The following is a 23,265-nucleotide window of genomic DNA, read 5'->3' as shown; positions in this document are numbered from 1 at the left end:
ATCCTCTCACTTTACACGTAATGTAAATATACCCTCCAGACAGGGTAAATATTGACGCTTGTATGTGTTGTAAAAGCATCAGGGCTTTATAGGCATTGTAAACTTATGTATCATTTCTTAAGCAATTACTTCCTGTGTCTATAATTTTATCGTTCACTTGTGTAAAATTTAAACGCAGGTGTGTCAAGTTATCTAATGTAGAGGGGGGATAGTCGCATACATAAATAATTGTAAGTTTTTCCCCTTTTTAGTTCTTATACTGTAAGTTTGTTTGTTGTATTGTTCATAGCAAGCGTTTAGTGGTTTAATTTTCACAAATATACACAGAGTACATTAAAATTTAAGTAGATTTTTCTGTATATAAGGTCAAGTGTCTACTCTTAGTCGAATATTTCCTATTGCCAGTAATTAACCATTGAATATAAATGGTATACAGTGTACATGTATATATTGTGTATATATATCCACAATTTTATGTGTGTATATGCATGTATTGTGAAATTTATTTACTTCGTTTCATTGAGCTGTAACAATGATTGTTTTATATTTGTAGGAGTTATTGATTTTAAACCACGTAACATCTGCTGAATCGCCGATGTTTTATAAGAAATGTTTACTGGTCTACGGAGAATGTGCCTACAGACTTTTAAGCTGAAGGTAAGCTGCTATTAAGTATTACCCCAAATAGCAAAATAGCGACTGTGTTGTTAGTTGCGTGCTTGATAGCTCTGTAGGGTGCAGTTTGGTCTGACAGGTCTGAGACTCTCACATGAGGTATGAATCTCTAAGGTCATAAGGTTACTTCAGGGTGCATTCAAGATCACAGCAGCTATAAAGGTCTAGGTAGAGCTATGATATTTTAGCTATTAAAACTGCTATGTAGCATTTCATTAGATCTGGATGTGTAGTCAGCTCTATTTTCTATAGATCTATCTAGATCCATTTTGCTCACCACTGGTGTCATATAATATATTGAACCCTGCAATATTTTGAACCCAGATTCAAAATTTCACTAAAATATGGCTACGAAATATTGAACTCCCCTATAAAATACTGGTATTGAACCTGGGGTTCAAAATATTATGTGATATATTGAACCTTGGTTCAGTATATTGCAGTATCAAAATATTTTGTTACACTGGTAATGCAATATATTTCTCCTATTTGATATAATTTAAAAGTGAAATTAAATCTTTCAGCAATGTGTTTATCTACAGTAACTGTTCAAAAATGTTGCTCTCTTTCTGGCACTAAATGACATCATTCACTTCATAAGTAAGAACATTCAAGGGTATCAGTTCATATTTCAACAAGCATTTAACATAAGGGCATTGTAGTTTCCAGATAAAGTACATGACAGTTAGGAAAAGATTGAATGATCAATGGAAGACAGTTTTCCAAGACATGTTTCATTTACCTGCATAGAATTTGCTTTTCCTTAAGTTTGTCAAAGGTTTCTTGTTGGATAGTTGGATACAAATAAAATGAGTTTTAATCAAGGGATTCTTTTCTCGGAGAACTTTCCATCAAACCTTCACCTTGTTGTGAATTTGGCTGCATGGAAGCAACGTCATCTTGTAATTCTAAAGTGCAGACGGAGTTTTGCAGGCATTTCGTTCAAAGTCATAAGTAAAACTATGATTTCATTAGTTGTTTGGTAACTATAAATTTCAAATTTGATATACATGTAGATTGCAAACATTAGATAGCAATTTAAGAAAAGAAAAATGATTGTTATCCATACTTATTTTCACCATTTGATAAATTATATTCAATTGATTCTGGGACAGTTAAATCAAATGGATAAAGATCTGCAAAGTTTACAATGAAAACTAGGAACCACATACAGCTGATAAAGTCTCAGCTGAATGCACCTGTCAATCAGCGCAAACTTTTTGTTATGATTGAGTGACATGGGGCATTATTTGAAGTGTACAAGGTATTTTTTGGCATTGCATAAAATCTCTAGCTTTGAGACTTGTCTTGTCCAAATTTGGTGACTGTTATTTGTGTAATCTACATAAACTGGTAATATAAGAATTCTGCAAATCGCTGTTATGTCAGTGATCAAATATATTACATAGTCAGCTGTAACAGGAAGATATGCATGGTTATCTGTATAAATATAAGGTTTTGATGGCAAAACTGAAATAGGCATGTATTATCAGTTTTAATTAGAAAATGAAGGAGCCAGTCAAAAAATGATTGATAAGATATCTGAAAAACTTGCAAAAAAATGGAAAATTGGAGGGGGGAGTAGTTCAAACTTCTTTTTTGACATTTTCAGAAACGTTTTGGAGTAAACCTTCTGTGATTTGATTTAACCATATTGCAACTAAAAGCAGAGAGGCAACTGGCTTTTCATGAGACATTTTCATACTTAATTAACAACAAAATTAAATGGATAGAAGGGGGGGGGGGGGTTGTAAAAACATAATTAAGAGGCTGGCTGTATAAAGTTGGAATATACCCAATGAATCATGAATTTAATTATTTAAAAGGAATTTAATCTTTCTGAGTGGGTGGAATACCCCTCTATATAATTCTCAGTGGTGTGAATTTAACAGAAACATACAAGTTTTTAAATAGACACATCAGTGACGATGTTTACCGACTAGTAAATCTTAATGATTGTAAAGAGAGACCCAATTAGAACCTATTAAACAATAAAAATGATTTTAACAGGCTATAAAACAGAGTCCCATAATGGATGGGAAGAAAGTTATTACCATATTTGATTGTATCATTTATGGAGTATACTCTGTCAAGAAACATGAAGGCCTGAGGAAAAAAGATGTCTGAATGTTTTTGTGAAGTCATGCAGACATATAAGTTACACATAGTTATGATGTGGACATACATACAAGGCAACCTTAAATCAATAAACTGCATGACTATCTTCAGTTCATTGAGAGTATACACATAGATTGTATTGAACAACTTATTCATGATCAGGTACTGTTAGTTAAGGAAATCAATAGATCAAGCAACATTTATGGCACGTGTATAGATGTACATGTATAATATATCAGAGTTCATAGTACTCTCCTTTCGCCTGGCAAATTTCCGTGTTTTAATCTATGTAGAGAGATTCAGCCTGCTTCTCTGTATATACAGGTACACTGTATATGTATACCGGTGTAGTTCATTGTTTGTTTTGGTGACATCACAAAGGCAACAGATGAATGTATGGGGCACGTGATAAGAAATAATTTGGCAGTCGTGTTTGACCATTTAAAAATGTGGTGGGCTGGACTCACGTATTTAATAAAGTTTAGAGTATGACATTTATCATGTATATATGAATGAAGTCAGTTTCCTGTGCACAAGGCCTTAATAAATATTGTGATCATTCTCTAGGATGTTATTAAATATATGTGGTGATGTAATTGGCGCGAAAACACCTGTCCTAAAACTACCTGTAGCAGTTACCTGGAATGAACTCTTTAGCTAAATTTTGGAATTACTTTTTACAGCATTTCTAGAGGTTTGTTATGATTATTTATACAAACTGAGTGCAAGCAATTGTGTAAAAAATTCACAAGGTAAATTTAAATTCCTTTCATGTAATAATTTTGATAATGAAAATATGGGAATGTCAGAGGCTTACACTTTCATTTCGTGTCTTTGTTTGTATAGAATTCCTTTAAGTGGAATTTCCAGTGATACATTTGTGTATCCTAACTGTGTGTTTGTGTAAAGACTGTAGATTAAGGCTACACTGCTTGTCACTGTAGGAAAAGATTGTCACCACAGAAGGAAGTAGAGAGTGAGATATTGTTTTTAATGAAGTTCTCCTATAGCTGACATGGGGACCAAGGTGCAAGCCCTGCAGCTGTGGTGTAAGAAGCAGACGGACGGGTACCGCGATGTGGAGGTCGTCAACATGACGTCCTCCTGGAAGAGCGGCCTGGCTTTCTGTGCCATCATCCATCGATACCGCCCGGACCTCATGTAAGTTAAAACAGCAGCCGAAAAAATTCAGACGTGTCTTAATTTGAAATTAGTTCAGCTACTGTACAGTCATTAATAAATTGCCTAAGGCTTTAATTTAATTAATTATATGTTGAAATAGATGTACAAAATTTAAATTACTCTCTAGATGGTATAAAAAATAGAGTGATTTTTTTTACCAAGTAATGCTCTGTTAAACTGAATGATGATGATGTTACAAAAATACCCCATTGATAATACATTCAATAAAACAGGTTTCTTTTTAACAATAAACTGCTATTTAAAGACAGCTAGTCTGTGTCTTAAATGCATGGAATAATCTGTTAAGTGTATTATGCAGTCGGTAGTTGCTCAGTTATTTAATTTGCATAGCCTGCATTTTTGTGGGGAGCCCTGAACACCGGTTTATACTGTGTTGGTATGTGGTCTGTAGAGACAGATATTGTTCACCAAGGCCAGAAAATCTTTTAGTTTGTACAATAATGTTCAATTGATTGACAAATAGAATTTTTTCAGCTTTTCTATATATAAATAAGATTTTTGCCTTGAATCTGCACTACATTCATTGCAAATATTGTTTTGAACAGTCTTAATATTTTATGAAATATCCCCCCCCAACCAGCATCACACCCCTTCCCCTCTGGGAAAAGAGAATTGATTGTATATTGATAAATAATTTGATTTAGAACTTTGTAGTAAAAAAAATTAATAATGCATTTAAACTAAAGCAGTTTAAATACATACCGGTAATTGAGATAATTATGTGATATTTTAAAAATATATACTGTGAACCGTTAATTGATAGAAGCAGTCACAAGGGTTAACATTGAATTTAATACAAGTATGCCATATGTGGGATGTCCAAGAGACAAGAGAACAAAACCTTCATTGTCTATATTGATAATGCAGTTTGTTTTAAACCCACATACATTCCTCCTAAAATGTTTTAATTAGTATAATTAACTGCATGCCAGCCATGCCAAAAAAAAAATTCTGAAAGTTGGCACAGAATTCCTGGCTGTGTTTATGGTTTTGATTCCATAATTATCTTTGTACAGCTTTACTTCAGATCAATTACACTATTCAATAAAAGTAATGAAGTTACTACAGAGAATATATATTCTTTATTTAAGTTTTAACTAGATAATTTTTTTAATTGACATTTATGTTAACAGGGTGTTAAATAACTTGTAGAATTTGGCTTCAATGTATAACATGAGTGATTCATGATGCTTACTGTACAAGAAGTAAATTCAAAACATATCTATCTTTTTTTCATAACTTAATTCATTCTTTCCTCATTTCAGAGATTACGATGCTCTTGCCAAAGAAAATGTCCTTGAAAATAACAGCTTGGTAAGTACATGAACAAACAAATTTATGTATTTCCTGTTGTATTAATTGACAATTTTTTTACTAATTAGCTGAAATTTTTGTGCAATTTTAAAGTTATTTCATGTGTTTATTATTATATTAAACAGGCCTTTGAAGTGGCGGATAGAGAGCTGGGTATTCCAGCTTTACTGGATGCTCCGGATATGGTGGCCATTAAAGTTCCAGACAAACTGAGCGTGGTGACCTATGTATCACAGTATTACAATTACTTTCACAACAAACCACAATGTAAGTTTATTTGTGTCTAGCAGTACATATTACATTTACTTTCACAACAAACCACAATGTAAGTTTATTTCTGTCTTACAGTATTACAATTACTTTCACAACAAACCACAAATTGACAATGTAAGTTTATTTCTGTCTCACAGTATTACAATTACTTTCACAACAAACCACAATATAAGTTTATTTCTGTCTAGTAGTATAACCACAATGTAAGTTTATTTGACAGTTACATTTTACTTTCACAAAATTCAGTTTCTTAATCTGTATCCTAGTTTTACAATTTATTGTGAAAAAGATTTTAGAATTAAAATGTCTGGTTAATGGTTGTTTGTAATCTTTATTTGTAGTGGGAGGACCAGGAGTGAAGAAGTCAGTAAAGAGACATCAGGAGATAGACAAGTCAGGTCCGGAGGCTAAACGACAGACACTGGCCTCCGTCAATGACTCCCCGGTAAGACTTCACTCATCTCAGACACTTCTGATGTATTTATAGTGATGTTGCTTTTTACTTTCATTTTTTTGGGATTGGTAAAGTTAAGTTTTAGGAAATAAATCTTTTGGAATAGGACTTTTTTAAGCTAAAAAATATGAAATGTTTAAAATGAATGTCAGGCTAAAATATTTAGACAAACTTTTCATTACTTAAAGATGTAGATTTAAAATTATCATGTTCAAAACTTGTAAGAACAGTAATAGATAAGAACACTTGATTCTTGCAAAACAACATGTATAAGGCCTTGTTTCTGTGAGCCCTGAATGCTGTTACTTAATATTTTAAACTTTAAATAATTCTTTTCATAGGCCAAAGAGAAACAAGTGTCTATGGGAGACAAATGTGGAATATGTAAGAACAAAGTGTTTCTGCTGGAAAGACATATTGAACATGGAAAGCTTTATCATAGATCTTGTTTCCGTAAGAGTGAACTCTCTCCTACGGCAAAAATTCTCAAAAAACCTGACTCTGAGGAATCTGAAAAAAGCAAGTCACACGATTCTGAAAAGCCCGACTTCTGGAGAAGACGAGCTGATGCCAAGAAAACGGAGGAAAGCAAGAAAGAGGAGCCGAAAAAAGAACACAAAGAAAAACATGATACGAGAACAAATAAAGCTAAATCCTTAAATTTCTTGTCGCACAACGGTGATGAACACAAGGCAAGTCATAGTGGAGTTAAACACAGACACGAAGAAAAAATGGATACTTCTGACTTAAATGGTGATCACAAAGTAAAATCAAGAGTGGAAGCAGACTCCAATAGACCTGTACCTAAAGTTCGAAATGTGATATCCTCAACAGAAAAAATGGATACATCGGATAAAAATCAGAATGAAGTAGAAAAACGTACCTCTGTTCCCAAATTTGAGTTCAGGTCCAAAATTGTTTCTGCTGCCCCAAAAGCATGTGTTGTATCTAAAATTGACACAGACAATTCTAAGCCACAGCCTGCAGTCAGAAACTTTGCTCCATCTAAACCTTCATCTCACTCAGAGTCTCCTAGAACTTCTAAGTCTCATCATGAATCAGGGTCACCCCCGCCCTTACCTAAAAACCACCCACCTCACTTGCCTGTGACCTCCAAAAAAGAATCTCCTGTGTCGGAGAAGAAATCTCTGTCCCCGCCTTCTGTGAAATCTCCATTATCTAGTGCTGAAGTCTCCCCTAAACAAGACAGACTGTCTGAACTGTTGGAAAAAGACAGTCGGAGTAGTCAGGGTAAATGGGAAGGGTTATCCTCTAAAAATAAGGAATCCGAACCCTTCTCTAGTAGTAAAACAAAGCAGGAATCTCATGAAGTTAGAAAACCTAAAGATATTAATATAAGTGGTGTAAGGACAAGTAGCAGCTCTGAGCCAGTGGCTGTGTTAAAGAGCCCAGTGAGTCCTGAACCACATGATCCTAAGGTCCTAGGTGGTTTATTGAAAAATCTGGCAGACCTTCGTCGTAGGAAGGAATCCAGTGACGATGTGAATAAAACTGTGACATCTCCAAAGGATAAGGAAAGTAAAAATGACTGGAGAAGTGAGAAAGCTAGCAGTGATACACGAAAGGAAGTTAAGAGCCATGTGTTCAGAGAGACGAATGGAAAGACAGAGACCAGGGGTGATAAGGCCAAATCAGTGGACATTCTGTCAGAGAAAAAGCCATTTTTCAGCAATAAAAAAGAATCTGATAAGCCTGAAGTCACTACATCTGTGAAGCAGGACTTAACCATCAGTGATGAAGAACCGGCGTGGAAGAAAGCTCTGGAAGAACGGAAGAAAAAGAAAGAAAGACCAAAAACTGCAGATTTGTTATTGGACAAAAAAGAGGAAAAGAGTTCAAGAAGTGTAGTTTCTATGGATGTGACGCAAATTAAAGATGAAAGACCAGCATGGCAGATAGAAGCCGAGAAGAGAAAGGCAGCTCGGCAGGGGGGATATGTGGACCCAGAAAAAGCCAAGGCAAAAGATAGCACCACAGAAACATCAGTCAAAACAGAGGTTGAGGAAGTCACAAAACGTCTCATAACTCCAGGGTTACTGCCCAAGGATGAACCAAAAATATCTGAGCCAGAGAAAAAGAAAATTTCTGTCGGGAAAAGGTTTGATTTCAAATTGCATGACCAAGAAAAGGAGAAGAAAGTCACAGAGAAACCCCCTCGACCACCCCCAATGAGCCCCACATCACTACATAAGTCTCATCATGGACTGTCTCCCGCTGTCTCCCATAAACTGGCTTCTACCAAGAAAACTGCAGCCCCATCACCCCCCAGGCCAACCATGCCCAGAACAGAGATCAAAACCTTTGTAAGTTTTCTTCATACATATCTAAGTTCCTTAAAATTTTCCCTTAAGTGTGAATGCTTTTAATCATCAATGGAAATTTTTTGAATTGTTCAATCAAAGCAAAAACGTGCAAAAATTTCAAAACTTGAAAAATGTGGATCTTTTGGATAGATGTAAAATGGAGGTTCTGAAATCGGTAGCTGGTAAGAATACTTATAATTAGTTGTAGTTTTTTTGTGGATTATTTTGTTAACTCTATTAACCCTCAACATGCTTCTCATATGACCCTGATTTAATTTTTTTTTATATTGTATGAACAATTTGTGTCAGTAACAGAATTATTTATTTTGTATTATATGTCATGTGCAAGGGAACTCTTGGTATAAATACTTTCTAAGATATCTAGTAGGATATGTTTCTATTTTTTACCTTCTTTAAAGATTTTTTTCTCTCAAATCCATATGATTCTGTGTCAATGATAGCTGTACTGAAATAATGGAATGTACACATGTATATGTATTTATTTATATGCCCAGCAAATAGTACCTGATACATATCTCTATGATAGTTATTTCATATTACAATATCTAATGTATTTTTCCAGTGTATGATTTTATCCAGTTTAGAATTCAAAATCAAGTTCATAAAATTGAAGAAATAACTGTTGATTAGAAGGAATCTTAAAGAATGTTTTGATGATACAAGTTTAATATTTTGTGTTATAAATATTGTAGGGCGATATGAAGAGATTGTCACCCCAAGAAATACAACATCAGCTGGCTGAAATTGATAGTCGCCTGACAGACTTGGAGGTCCGAGGCCGAAATCTGGAGCAGTCCATCAGAAAGGGTTACTATCGCTTATTGCTTCCTATCTCTTCTGTGTTAAGGGACTTTTTCCAGTAAATACTCCCTGAGTTAGAATCCGTTCAATGCTTCCATCCATACAATTTATAACTGCACAAGTGTCCAAGAAATTGGACATGATAAACACATTCAAGTATCTGTATTTATTACCACATATGCATGTGTTGGTTCTTTCCACTGGTGACAGGCTTTAGCTTTTGAAATATACCTTCATTCCCAGCATTTATAGAAGTCATTTGACATTTGTAACATGTTCCTTTTTTCAGTGCTTTTGGCCAAAGTGCTGCTCTGCTTGGTCACATTTCATATTTTATTAACCCTCATCCTTTGCTTTCCACTCTAACAGTTTCAGATCCCAGCAGTCCCAAATCCAGAATCCAGCCGCTATGGATAGAAAATTTCTAGGGTAAAGTGATTCAATGACACAACACATTTGGAAAAAAAGTGCATGTTTTTGTCATTTGGTTTTGAGAAATGTCACTTACACTGTTTGGTAAATTATGCAACTAACCCTGGCGTGAAAAATGACAATTTAGGTGTGCTGTTTAACAAATTTTACCTTATTTATAACTACATGTACAAAGTAGTAGTATAAAATTTCATTGATGATGATGGGTCATATATCAATTTTATGGATATATATAATGGTCAATTTCACATCTGCATGCAATACGGTTTTATAAATAATTTGAAACTTAAAAGGAATTTTCAATGAGTGGCATCTTTCAAAATCAAATGACTATTTTTTTTTAGGATGAAATCTATCAGTGGATATGTTGTTCTTTTTTGCACTTTGGGTCTCTTTAGGTTATCAAACATGCTATGCAAGTTCATCAAGTTTGAGTAACAGTGAAAGCTCAATTTAAGTTGCATCTATTGGCACATGATCTTAGTTACTTCCCCTTAGTAAGGAATTGCACAGGCCCATTAGTAGAGGGTTTTTTTTATTTTGATCTGTTTATTTTTCCTGTTTAAATTATGTCATCCTTTTTTTTTTTATTTCAACGAATCAAGAGTTAGTATTCATGTGCCTGAGAAAGTCATTTTTATTTCGGAGGGAGAGGTTGAAGATTTATGAAGTAATGGATTTGACTTAACTTTAAAATTGTAATGTATGAAAATAAAGTATATACATGTATTAAAATGTCCATATAGGTGTATTTAAAGTTTCCATGGTAGATTAGAAAAATTAAATACCAGTATTGTCCAAGTTACATGTAGCACTAGTTTTAAGTATTATTTAATGGACTTTGTATATAATATATCATTGTTTCTTTATGTATCCTTATGACAGAGAAGTTGTCTCTGTTTGGAATAGTGGCTTTGGATGGTTGAATGTGGTAAATATCATATCAGTATATTAACCATTATTTTAGTAGTCATCATCTCTACTCACTAATCATTTGAGGAAGGATATAAATATTTGCACTAACTTTTGTTCAATACATACATTTTCAATGGAAGAGTTTCTAATTATGGCTAAGTACTATTCTACTATAAATGATTTTTATATAAATAAGCCTGAGAATTTGGTGACTCTCCTGTAATCGCTAATGTTTCTTGCCGCAAACTATTCATCACAATACATGTACGAGGGTTGTCCCGTAAAATCGTGGACAAAGCGTTTTTCTCAAAAAGTAATCGGCGCACAAAGCTGAATGTTTATTTATCTATTTGTACATGATAATTCTTTTTATAAAATATAGGCAAAAATAAAGATTTTATTATGCTTGAATGTGCACGGGGTAGTTGGCGCACGGTATAAAACCAAAGTTTTATTTAAGAATACACAAGTTTGAATTCAAAATTAAAGTTTTGAATACATAAGTTTGGATTATTATCTCATCACAATAATTTTGTAGTCTTCAAAAATTTTAAGGCATTTGGTTAATTTTTGTCTGTAGCATTCGAAATGAAAGTGGTAAACACAACACACATAAATGATTTTATGCTTTCTGCACCGGAAAAGTTTTTTATTTCGATGTTGTAATGACACCTTTAGAGACCATCAAACATAAAAATATCACCATATCTTAAGTATACAAATGAAATATTTTCTTAGAATTTTTTTTTTTTGATCGAGTCCCTGCAAAACATGCTTTTGGTAATAGCAAAAGACACTGTCACATATGCACATATGATATTTTCTATTAGTTGAATGATGGTGAGAATATTGTCCGTAACTTACTAATAAATCTTCAAATCATGAGGATGCCATTTTACTTCGGCTTTTTGCCACTTGTGTATCAATGCTTTCCTAAAGTTAAATCGAATATCACTCTAATTAGCATGAGAAAACGTATGTTTTAGCACTTTGACGTTATAATCCATGCGCCGTAAGTGTGTAAAATCTCATAATTTGTTTATTTATGCATATATTTATCTGAAATTTGCTGTGTATATTACTAAAATATGTACTAAATGATAGTGAAAATTTCAGAACGCAGTGATGTTTATTTTTCACACTGTTGACTTTGGGACAACCCTGTTTTATGTAACAGAATGTAGAATGTTTCTAGTTTGACATGAATAGATTCCAGACTCTTGAACTGCTAGTAATAGTTGGTTTACCATGTATAGGATATTGACTGTTGCATTTACAGTCTTCTGTATTATTAACTCATCATATGCAGCTTCAGTTATTAACTATGAAGCCTGTAGATCTAAAGAAAACCCTTGATATACATGATTTTGCTTTCTTGAAAATTCATCGATGATGCTCCATCAAACATTAGGATATGGATACTTTATTTAAGAGGAGACTATTTGGATAGATTTTCAGGTATACTTTTAGCAGGAATCATATGCACATCCAGCAACCCCTGACTAATCCAAATCATGCAGATTTTACCTTGAGCATTTTTGCCACTTTTGTCATGCTTTACTGCAATGAAGAATATCACTCTATTTACATGTATTAGTCTAGTTGTAAGCTGCCTGAGTGTGTAACTAAAGCAACTTAATCAAAAATTTTGTATTTACAATCATATTTGTACCTTGAAGCAGTCCTGTTGACTTTGGAGACTCTAAGACTGTTCATGTAAATCTGTTAAACTTATAGAACACAGTGTCCAGTTGATTTGGTCTTTATCAGTATGTTCACGTGTATCTGTTATACTTGTAGAACACAGCGAGGAAGACGATGAAGGGCTGATGATAGAATGGTTCAAACTTGTCAACGACAAAAACGAACTCGTCCGAAGAGTTTGTGTAAGTAGACTATATATAAAAAATAAACAAAATAAGTGTATGTCAATAAGGCCATGTGGGAATATTCAGGGATTCAAGTTTTTTACCAATGATGTATCTAAAGATGAATGATTTGATCGTCCCGAAGAAAGCAAAGAAATAATGGTTTCGATCAACACAAATTCTCTATAACATCATAGTAGGACACACAGTGGAAGTTAAAATGTCTGATGTTATGTGATTGTAGATCTAGAGCTCAGGAACTTGAGGATCAACAGCATAGAATTGACAGGGAGCTGCGAGAACTCCTCACCAAAACAGGTCAGGGATTCTGTCATTGTACCTCTGATACTGAAAAATGCTATCCCTGTCATCTACACACATACATGTATCCTAGTTTATACATGTTTCTCCTGGTTTCTTTTTTTCATTTGATAAGTTCTTAATAATTTAATAATTGATATGTTTAACTTCCTTTACTGGAGAGGTTTGAAGTGATGTTTGATAGTAAGCAGTGTTATATTGTTTTGACAGAGGACACTAAAACTGAGGAGGACAAAGAACAGGAGGAGCTGCTCCTCCAACAGCTGCTGGATGTGGTCAACCAGAGGAGTCTGATAGTGGACTGTCAGGATGAGGACCGCATCAGGTAACGCTCAGATCGGCCGGTCGGTCAGGGTTACATTGGACAGGGTTACACTGGAGAGGGTCATTTACCACTGTGATTATCTGGTGATCTTTCATCTTCACTAGCCAAGGATGACTCAGGAGAGGAACCTTATTCTTGATTAATGAGGACAAAGTCATTTATCTCTGTGGTTAACTGGGGATCTTTGATCTTCATTAGCCAAAGATGATGATCCACTCTTCTTCTGATGAAATGGTCAAAAAGGCTGGTCAATTAGCTTACTGGTCAGATTGATGGTCAATCTTTGGTAAAATAATGCAAAGTTTATCTCACTTTATACAGATGATGTTACTGTAAACCAACTTTTATTCGCATGCAAGAAGGCTAGTCAGACAGATAGATACTGGTCAGACAGCTTGGTACTAGTCAGGGTCAGGCTGGACAGGGTCATTTAGTGCTGTGATTATCTGGTGATTTTTCATCTTCACTAGCCAAGGATGATGATATGCTCCTCTTCTGATGAAAATCCCTGGTAAATCGCAAAATAAGTTTATGCAGCAAAGTTTATCTCCCTTTATACGGATGATTTTATTTCTTTGCACAGAAAAGATTGCTATCTCATACTGGTAATTGTACATCAAAAGATATTTTTGTGATAAGGACTCAACTTTTACTGTTTTATGATAAGGTTTATTAGATTGTCTTGTTCATAAGATTTGTCATAATACTGATTGCTAAAAAATTAATCTTGTTGTAAAAGTCAGATAAGGAAGACTGTAGACAGTGATGAACCCTATAATTGTACTGGTTTGTCATGAGTCAAAACATTTTATATTACATAGATAAATATCTATCAAAGATGTACAGTGAAAAGATGTTGCTGTCTCAGTTTCGATGATAAAGCTTTTGTTTAATTACAGATATGAGGAGGAAGATCGTGATATTGCTGAAATTTTATCCAAAAAAGGTGAGGGTTTTGTAAAAAATTCAACTTCATACCAGAAAATTTAGAATTTCATTTGCTTCCAATACTAAAATTTGAGTGCAAGAGGAGTGCTCTAAGTAAATTTTCTAGATTTTGCACTTGCTTTTACTTATATTTCTTTCTAGTAGAGTTGAAGTGAAAGATTTAATTCAACTTCCTATGAGTGTCTATGCTATATGCTTATTAATAAAGTCATGCAGTAAGAGTGAGCCACTTGTTTTAGGGTTTATGAAAGCAAAGAATTGGTAAATTTTGTTTACTTATGTTAATCAAACATATTAAACTGCATTAAAACAGTACATGTATTTATTATATTTATCAACTCACCAAAAAATAATTTTGCACTAGCTAGCTTTATGTTGACTTGTGTACCTTTAATGTGAATCATTCTCACTCAGATTAAACTGTTCATGTAATTGTACATTTTAACAACATTTTCTTTTGGGGGGAGGGGTACATTAATTCAAAGTTTTAAACAGACCAAAAGTACTTGTACATTCAGAAAATGAAACTGACAAATAATCAACTCTAGCTCCTCAAAACTGAAGTAAATAAACAGTGGTATCATTTCTCAAGACTTTTCAAATCATGCTTCTAAGGTCAGGTTAGGGTCAAATGAGGCCCAGTCTACAATATAATATAGGTCTCGGGATTATAAAACTCGCTCAATTACAAAACAAAGTTTTGCGTAAATATGATATTTTTAGATGAGATTTAAATTATAATTCAGTCTGAACTGTATAATGCTTTAGGGATCAACTCTGTGAGAGTTATCTTTCTTATCATAGAATCAATGAATCTTAAGTTGCCCAATGTGCATGCAAGCTTTTTCATATACTAGAAAAAGAGGGCATAGAAATAAAAAGTATGTTACACAAGAGAGATTGTTTGTTTGGTGATTTGGTGTCAAGTTGCATATGTTTATTTGGTGAAATGTTATGTTAGATGTACATGTGATGTGCGCTTGTTGTAGTGTTTGGTGTATGTGAAATTGACAATTTATGTAAGTAGTGACATGTGTTAAAATAATATTTCATTTTCATGAGAAGAAAAAAAATTCAGTCATATAATGTTATCCAATGGCATATATAATGTAAATAATTCTAATTGACTTAATTTAAAAAAAAAATAAAGACAATATTGAAGATTGCATTATATGATGTGTTTACTTCATGTTTTGATTTTATGCAGTGTATTACCCAGTATTGTATCTCTCTATAACTACAGTAAACCTGTTATAAAGAAGTAAACTGAATGCACATTATAAATTTAATGATTTAAAATGGAAGAAAACAGTGGGCTTTACAGTATAAATTATTATAATTTCAATATAAAGGCGATTTTATTAATTATTAGGGCCCCGCAAGGATTTGCGGGTGCCCTATAGTAATCACTCTGTCTGTCCGTCTGTCTTTCTTCTGTCCACAAATTTCCTGTTTTTTCCTAATAACTTTTTTTATGGTTGCCCAATTAAGATCAAATTTGGTATGGTAGTTCAATAGGCAGAAAGACATATTTTGATGCTAAGTTTGTTTCTCTATGACCCTTGGTTTGGAGCTGGGGTGGTGGGGTATATTCCTTAACTTTATATAAGAATGCTTTAGTAAAGAGAGATAACTGCTGAAGATGTTTCCATTGTAAACTGAATGCTGCTATGAGTCCCTTGGGATTAATTAGCTTTCCTCCTGAAGAAAATCCAAAGCATTATCTTTATCTGTCACATTGAGATTAATTACCACCTCTGTCTGCAAATGAAGTTTGTTTTGAAGTTCAGTCAATTTGGAATGCTATGAACACTCTGAAATGTGGATTTAGATATAAATGTTTATACTTTATTTTGGTTAAAATACCTACACAATGAGTTATGATTTCATTGAATTCTAAAAACAAGAAATAGATTAAAGAAGACATATCTTTTATTTTTACTTTTTTCCCTTTATGTAAATTCAAGAATAATAATAATTTTTAAGGTAGTTGGATTAAGCCATTATAATATTAATACTGAAAAAGTTCTTATTGTAACTTTTATTAGAAGAAAATGATGAGAGAGGTACAATTAATCCCTCAGGATTAATTATCTAGCCTGCTGAAGAAAATTTAGTAGGCCTATCTTTATCTGTCATTTTAAGATTAATGAAAAACTTTGTCTGCAACTGCTGTTTGTTTTGAAGTTAAGGTCAAGCCTTCATGATACATGTATTTGCATTCATTGAAGACTGGCATTTTATATAACACAAACACAAACTTCATTATTGTTTATATATACATTCAATGTTAGGTTGTTCTTTACTGCCAGTGCCTAATGTAAATATACAAGGATATTATTTACAGGTTTTTGGATATTCAGGAATTATGTTGAAAATTTTAAGAATACATTTGCTGTTGCTTATTTCTTCATATATTTTTTAATCATTCCATAATATCGCTGCATCCTCATATAATTCCACCCTCATGATTGCCCTTGCTGACTGGTCAGTTTTCTAGTTCTGAAAGATATTAATAGATAATTGATTTAAGGAGAAATATAGTAAGGAAGTGTTATTAATTAGTATTAAATGTGTCTAAGTGTTCTTTATGTACTTCAGAGTTCTGTAAGAAAACAGCAGAGGAAAATCCAGTTGAGGAGGTCAGAGAATTGACTAAAGAAGAAAAGAAAGCAGAAAAGAAAAGGAAGAAAAAACTCAAAAAGGAAAAGAAACATAAGAAAGATAAAGATGTGGAATAATTCATCGACCATATAGACAGTTATATAGGATCAGCCCATATGTAGTAGCTAATGGACATTGTCTTGTATGTTGATTTATTCTATGGCTCAACTCAGTAATAGAATTAATAATCAAGAATAACTTATTAAAATATGGTCAGAGGATTTGTAGGGCGATAAGTGTCAGGTGATGAAAGTCATCTTGTTTTTGGGGAGATGGCATTGAGAAAAGTTTTAATATCGTATGTTTTAAGAATGCAATATTTTATCAAGGATTTATATATAGAAATGTCTGCCAATCATCTTTCAGTCGTATAATGATTTGATGCAGTCTTAGACTGTGATCAAACTTAAAATAGCATTCCATATTCCTGTTGTATCTTTGTGGACATTGATACTAGTATTTTACATACAAGATTTATTGTTTTAAAATGATACAAAGATTTCTCAATCCAAACACAATTATATGTTTAAATATTTACACACTGCAAGCCAACTTTTACTTCGGAACCCTGCGTCTGCATTAAAATCTTTTCCTTGTTTTAATTTTGATTATGTAGCTTAGCTTCCTCAATACTTAAACAAGTATCTACTACATTGCTGACAAAATATTTACAGCTGTTAGAGCCCGTACAAATGATAAATGTTGATGACATGCTTTAAAAATTCCTTTACAACACTTAGTAGACATGTACATTCCACATGATGTGGGGTCATTTTATTTCCTATAAATTGCTAGCAAATGTTATTTTTGTGAAATAATATACATGCATGTTGAAAAAATTATTCAAATTAAGTATTTATTTCAAAATGTTGATCATTTTCTGAAGCCGTTTTACTGTTAAACATGTTAAAAAAAGTCTGTGATTAAGATGAAAAATATTTTAATTTACATGTTGCATATATTTATATTCTAACATTCCATTTCTGTATTGACCAAAATATGATTGCTGTCACAGTATTTTTTCATTGAAGATATTTAAGGTGAAAATATGTGTTTGAATGTGACAAGTGCATTTGATTAAAGTACATGTACATGTACTGTTTTTGAATCTATAAGCATTAAATTCATGGCAATTTTCCAGTCATCCATAATTGTGACCTTATTAAACAGTAACTTTGGTTTGATGTATGCTAGTATGATAAAGTAGGTGCTACATTGTTAAGTTTTAAACTAGTCAGTATATTAATTTCTATATGGAAAATATCAGCACATTGTTCATTGAGATAAGAAACTGCTGGTCAGTTTCAGTTCATATTTCTTGTACATGACAAATATTTGAAATTTTGAAACTTGCAGATATTTATGTAATACTAATGTTAAAGTCCTGTCTAGTTGTACTGTGCAGTGAAGTAGGTGTAATTTCAAAGATTTTCTCTCATTTATTTTAAACATGCAGATACATGTAGATATTTTAACAGTGATATTGTCTTCCTTTGAGTATACTTCAACTGTGACTTCGTTGTATGTTTGTAACAGTACAATAACTGAGGTTTGACTGTTTTTATCCACTAGCCAGTGAAGGTTGAATTTTATTTGTTGCTATGCATAGCTTTGTATTTTATCATGAGCTTTAAGTTTCAATTAAAAAAAGAGACTGTTTTTAGTGCTATTATTATATTATATAATACACCTGGTCATTTGTGCCCCCTGGAACTGGATAATGTACATATCCTCCCCCCTTTGAGAGGTAGAATATCATATGATAGTGCCTCAATCATTGTCTGCAGCCCTCTTTGTGCCCATTCCTCATTGTAGATCCAAGTTTAATATAAAGTGCAACGAGCTGTATACCCAGTTAGTCAGAAGTGGTCATGTATCCTAACCAAACTAATTAACTTGAGTATACAGTACCTGTGTAAGCTCCTCCAATACTGATAAAGGATGTTGATCTGAACACCAGATCAAGCTTTATCAACTTTGGCTATAAATGGTTGTTTCTGCCTGTTTACAGTATACAGCAAGTGATACACAATGCAGACTTCTTCATCTGTTGTTAGATGGTTACATTGGCATTTGCCTACTACAATGTATTAATATCCATAGCTTTTATTTGACATGATAGTATAACCTGAAGTGCATCAAAAATAAGTTCATCTCAACCAATGTTATACCTATGTAAGGAATGCAGAGTCTCACACTAAAGTTAGTTCTATACATCCCTTAATGCAGCATAATATAAAAAGTATTACTTTTGTCAGATATAAACCACTGCTAATTTAGGTACAATGCTAAATGTCTTGCACATATACTCTTAAGTTAGGGTAGGATTTGCAGTAACTTGGGATCCAAGCTTTTTCTTTTCAATCATAGCATGATTAGTGATTAGGTTTTCAATTTGGAATTCACATATTCATCCATATATACTGACACGCAAAAGAAACGCAACAAGCAGTAATGTACAAATGTTCTAATTTTTTATCTAATGATTTTTTAAAAAGAATACAATAAGGCTAAACTTACTTTTCAGAACATCAGAGATTTGATAAAAATGTTAAATGTTTATCTTTTAACTTTACTAAGGAAATGACTGCCAGCCAATCGATTACAACGTGTATGACTGCCCTAAACAACAATTGTAGCTTAATTTCTACGATACAATAGGTTAAGCAATATTGAGATCTGAGTGAAGGAATTTTTCTTTGCCATTTTTAAATGCCTGTTTTTCAGATGATTGGGTAGATTTTCTCTAACTTACATGTAATGCATTGTAGTAACCCTTGGACTTCCGGTCCAAGGACTATCATTTATGCATATGATACATAAGACACCGTTGAGGCGTAATGTAGTGTATTTTTGCATCATCAACTCTCCATCACCTTTACTTTGAGATTTTCCAGCTAGAGCAATGGAAATGCTTACTTAAGCCATTTTTAAGAAGCCTTAGCATCGCTACAGGAAACGAAAGGAGATTTTATGTTTTGAAATATTGCTGAATTACTTATAAATAAGATGAACAGCACGAATTCTTAAAACTCCATAATATTGCCACATGCAATTTTTGATTTCTGTTCAGCAGACTCAAACTTGACTTCGGTTCTGGTATGAAAAATATTTACCAGATTGAAGATATCCATAATTTTGAGATACAAAATTCTTTTCTTTACATAATTATTTCCCTCAAGTAGGGTGTTGCGTTTCTTTTGCATTTCAGTATACATTTTATCATATATGAAGAGCAACAATTATCCATAGGTTCAATAATTTATTCTACAAAAATTGCAAAAAATAAAAATACAGAAAAGTATACAGTAGAATTGTGTATCACAGAAGGGTTGTAGATATGCAATAGTAAAATATGGATTTAGCATCACCCTGTAGACATGGTTAAGTGGTGTTTTTACAATAAACATTGGCACCACTACTAACTCATTTACTATAAAATATGAAGAAAAACAGAGAGTAGAAAAATTACACACACACACACATGAAGAGGATATTAGGCAAACTATTAATAAGAATTTATATTGTATAAAAATACATGTATGTCTAAAATGCTTCATACAAAAATACTTTAATGTATTACTACGACAAACTTAAATGCATCATGTTACATATGATATCACAGATGAAGAAATTTGATATATTTGCAATATATCTTAAATTGCTGGATTTCTACAGATCCTTGTTTATTTCAGTTGGAAGGCCATGCTGTAAAGAGTCTCTGTCTGCTACAGTTCCTCGTGTGTTGACTGTTTGGTGGGCCGTATCATCTTAACATTACTTCCTGGTATGATGTCAAAATCATCAGTCTCTCTGTTATACACGATTCCTCCTTGCTACAAATCAGATAATGAATCGAATTATATATTCATTTTTTTCATGGTTATTGTATATTAACTTCATCTACTTTGTTTGCTAAAACCAAGAAATAAACACGCAAGAAAAAAATTATAAAAAACTAAAAACTGAAAAAGAATTCTCAAAACCAATATGAATACAAAATCTTCTTGACTCAAACTTATCAAATTCAATTCTATGACGAGGAAGTGCATTTTCTCTCCAGAGATTTCAGTAATCATTTACCGGTAATTCTTAGATAAGTAACCATTTTCTCCCGGGGGGTGGGGGGGGGGGGGGGGGGGGGGTTGGGGGCGTGTTGATATACTCACTTTTGGGACCTCCTCAGTGGTTCCTGCTCCACCAGGACAGGAGTTGGTGACCTCGTTACAGATCGTCTGAACTATATCCAGGTAAGAGTGGTGCTTACGATTTTTGGCATTGTAGTAGTTCACTAGGGTAGACTCTATAGCTGTTCCATTGTTTTCTACAAGACAACAATACTTTCAACTTCTACTGACATCTTTGAATAGTTTGAAGAACTTCAATAACGCTACATTGTTATACTGTCAAATGCATGACTAATAGTTCCTGAGGGCTTGAGAAGATGACTCTTTTAACAATTTTACCCTCCATACTATAATGCAAAATTTGACTTCTAATGTTAAATGTGGTCCAGCCCTAAATGGTAGACTGAGGGGGGACCCATCTGAGGGTCTTCGAATGAACTTTGATCTTCACTAAATGGGGGGATATAAGCATAATTATCAATATATTTACTGTCACCTGACTAGTGCTTTATCAGATTTGTCACAATTTCATTGACACCTGTCACATTCTTTTGAAGGCAAATAAACAAATGCCAAGTTTATGGACAGAAATAATTAGGATAAAAGCCCAGCTGAGATATCACATCTTAATTAATTTAGCTAAGTACCCATATCCTTTCCTTAAACTTGTACATACTCATTATTAATTTGCAGGCTTCCTCAATGACTGAAGGAGTAATTTCATAGTGCTTAAAGTTTTCCTTCTTGCAGACAGTTGACATTAGCATTGGAACTCGTTTGTTGATTGGCTCATTTGTTGTATGTTTCAAAGTCCTTGACAATTCTAAAATTAAAGTAAATTTTGATTTAAATATCAGGAGTGTTCAGTAAGTTTAAACTTCAATAAAGGACACTTAACAAATGTGTTTGTTTCTTCAAACAGAAATTCTAACTCCCGGTAAAATAAATTTGTCTTAGAACTACTTCAGTATGTTTAACATGTTTAAAGTAGATAGAATGTATACCTTTTACTGTGGCCTGACATCCTGCACAAAGGCCAGCTGCAAAATAAATAGATAAAAGTTATGATAGAAATCACTGCTGAATCAAAGCACATAAATTCTTAAATTAATGCAATACATTTTATAATGTAGTGTATTTATAGTGTATTTTAAAGTGTAGGATGATCAAATAGAATGAACACAAACTAATCATGACGAATTTCTGTGAACTCTTGAATAACCTCACTATTCGACTATTCGGACCATGTAGAGATTAAATGGATATATAATGAATACTTTCATATTTTATTAAAACTAAAACATCCTTTAAAGAGAATCATTTACATTTCATTAAATAAACTTATTTCTTTAATCAAATATCATATAATAAGATATAATAAAACAGAAGGAGAAATAGAATAATCAGTGCACTGTTAAATTCAGCTAAAAGAAATCAAAGCATATCTGACCAAATTTAATGATTGATGTGTTATAAAAGTCGTATTAAAAGTTTACCAATTTTTAGTTTAAGTTTTTTAATTCAAATTATTAATTTTCAATGGAATTATATTAATTCGAGTCCTTTTGATTTCCTTTTGCCTTTTGCCACCAAAGTGACTAATAAAAGAGATAAAAAGACTTTTTTAAGCATGGCTTTTTGTATTGTTGTTGTTTACTATACCACCGGAAATATACGTGTACAAAGTTGAGCATGCGCAATGGGTGGTTTAGGTGTTGCTAAAATTGGATAAAATAAAGAAAAGGCCTATTCGAGAAGTGGTGAAAATAAGATGTAAATCTCCAAGGAACTTGAAAAGCACAAAATTATCCCCAAACCAATGGGGGTGCGTCGATTTACCCAAAAGGACCCAAAAGGAACCCAAAAGGACCCAAAAGGACCCAAAAGGAACCCAAAAGGACCCAAAAGGAAATCAAAAGGACTCGAATTAATATATTATAATACATTGAAAATTAATTAATTGAATTAAATTATGAATATTATATTATAAATTTACCTAAAAATTGGCAAAAACATACATTTATATTGTGGCAACTTTTCTTAAAGAAATAACATACGACTTTTATAACACATCAATCATTAAATCTGGTCAGATATGCTTTGATTTCTTTTAGCTGAATTTAACAAAGTGCACTGTATTATTCTATTTCTCCTTCTGTTTTATTATATCTTATTATATGATATTTGATAAATAAAGAAATAAGTTTATTTAATGACATGTTCTAAGGAACTTGAAAAGCAAATATGAAAGTATTCATTATATATCCAAAATTATTTGGGTTCCTTTTGGGTCCCCAAACCAATGGCATTAAAACGTTTGGCTATTCAACACTTCATACAATAAATCAAATCCTGGATTTTTGGCATCATAATTATTATGATACATACAGTTGCTTTTTCAATAAAAATAGAACTAGTGAATTTACTTACCTTGTCATTTGTCATTTTGCTTAAAAACATTCTGATTGTACACCAAAGAGTA

At 32.8% G+C, this 23,265-nt stretch overlaps 2 protein-coding genes across 2 annotated transcripts; one reads left to right on the top strand and one right to left on the bottom strand.

The window, feature by feature from the left end:
• Positions 1-533: 533 nt before the first annotated feature.
• Positions 534-18,315, top strand: LOC134265521 (MICAL-like protein 2). The gene is made up of 12 exons (XM_062747741.1): positions 534-657; positions 3,738-3,954; positions 5,262-5,310; positions 5,436-5,577; positions 5,925-6,028; positions 6,379-8,361; positions 9,075-9,189; positions 12,331-12,416; positions 12,599-12,716; positions 12,930-13,044; positions 13,944-13,990; positions 16,594-18,315. Exons 2-12 carry the CDS (start codon positions 3,809-3,811, stop codon positions 16,731-16,733), a joined length of 3,045 nt encoding a protein of 1,014 aa, XP_062603725.1. The 5' UTR covers positions 534-657; positions 3,738-3,808; the 3' UTR covers positions 16,734-18,315.
• A 1,589-nt stretch (positions 18,316-19,904) lies between these two features.
• Positions 19,905-21,836, bottom strand: LOC134265520 (uncharacterized; the record flags this gene model as incomplete). The annotated part of the gene is made up of 4 exons (XM_062747740.1): positions 19,905-20,492; positions 20,826-20,980; positions 21,460-21,606; positions 21,788-21,836. Coding segments are annotated over 4 exons (459 nt in total), but the record flags the coding sequence as incomplete, so codon positions are not given.
• Between the last annotated feature and the right edge of the window lie 1,429 nt (positions 21,837-23,265).

This window comes from Saccostrea cucullata, unplaced genomic scaffold (assembly GCF_032062105.1).
Source record: "Saccostrea cucullata isolate Sc308-1 unplaced genomic scaffold, CSIRO_AGI_Scuc_v1 ctg836, whole genome shotgun sequence".
In the NCBI taxonomy this organism is placed as follows: Eukaryota; Metazoa; Mollusca; class Bivalvia; order Ostreida; family Ostreidae; genus Saccostrea; species Saccostrea cuccullata.
This window is presented reverse-complemented; position numbering and strand designations above follow the sequence as displayed.

Excerpts from the sequence above, each read along its gene's own strand:
- LOC134265521 (XM_062747741.1), top strand. The coding sequence starts at position 3,809 with ATGGGGACCAAGGTGCAAGCCCTGCAGCTGTGGTGTAAGAAGCAGACG. Across the intron at positions 5,578-5,924 it reads CTTTCACAACAAACCACAAT|TGGGAGGACCAGGAGTGAAG; the intron begins GTAAGTTTATTT and ends CTTTATTTGTAG. Across the intron at positions 13,045-13,943 it reads CAGGATGAGGACCGCATCAG|ATATGAGGAGGAAGATCGTG; the intron begins GTAACGCTCAGA and ends GTTTAATTACAG.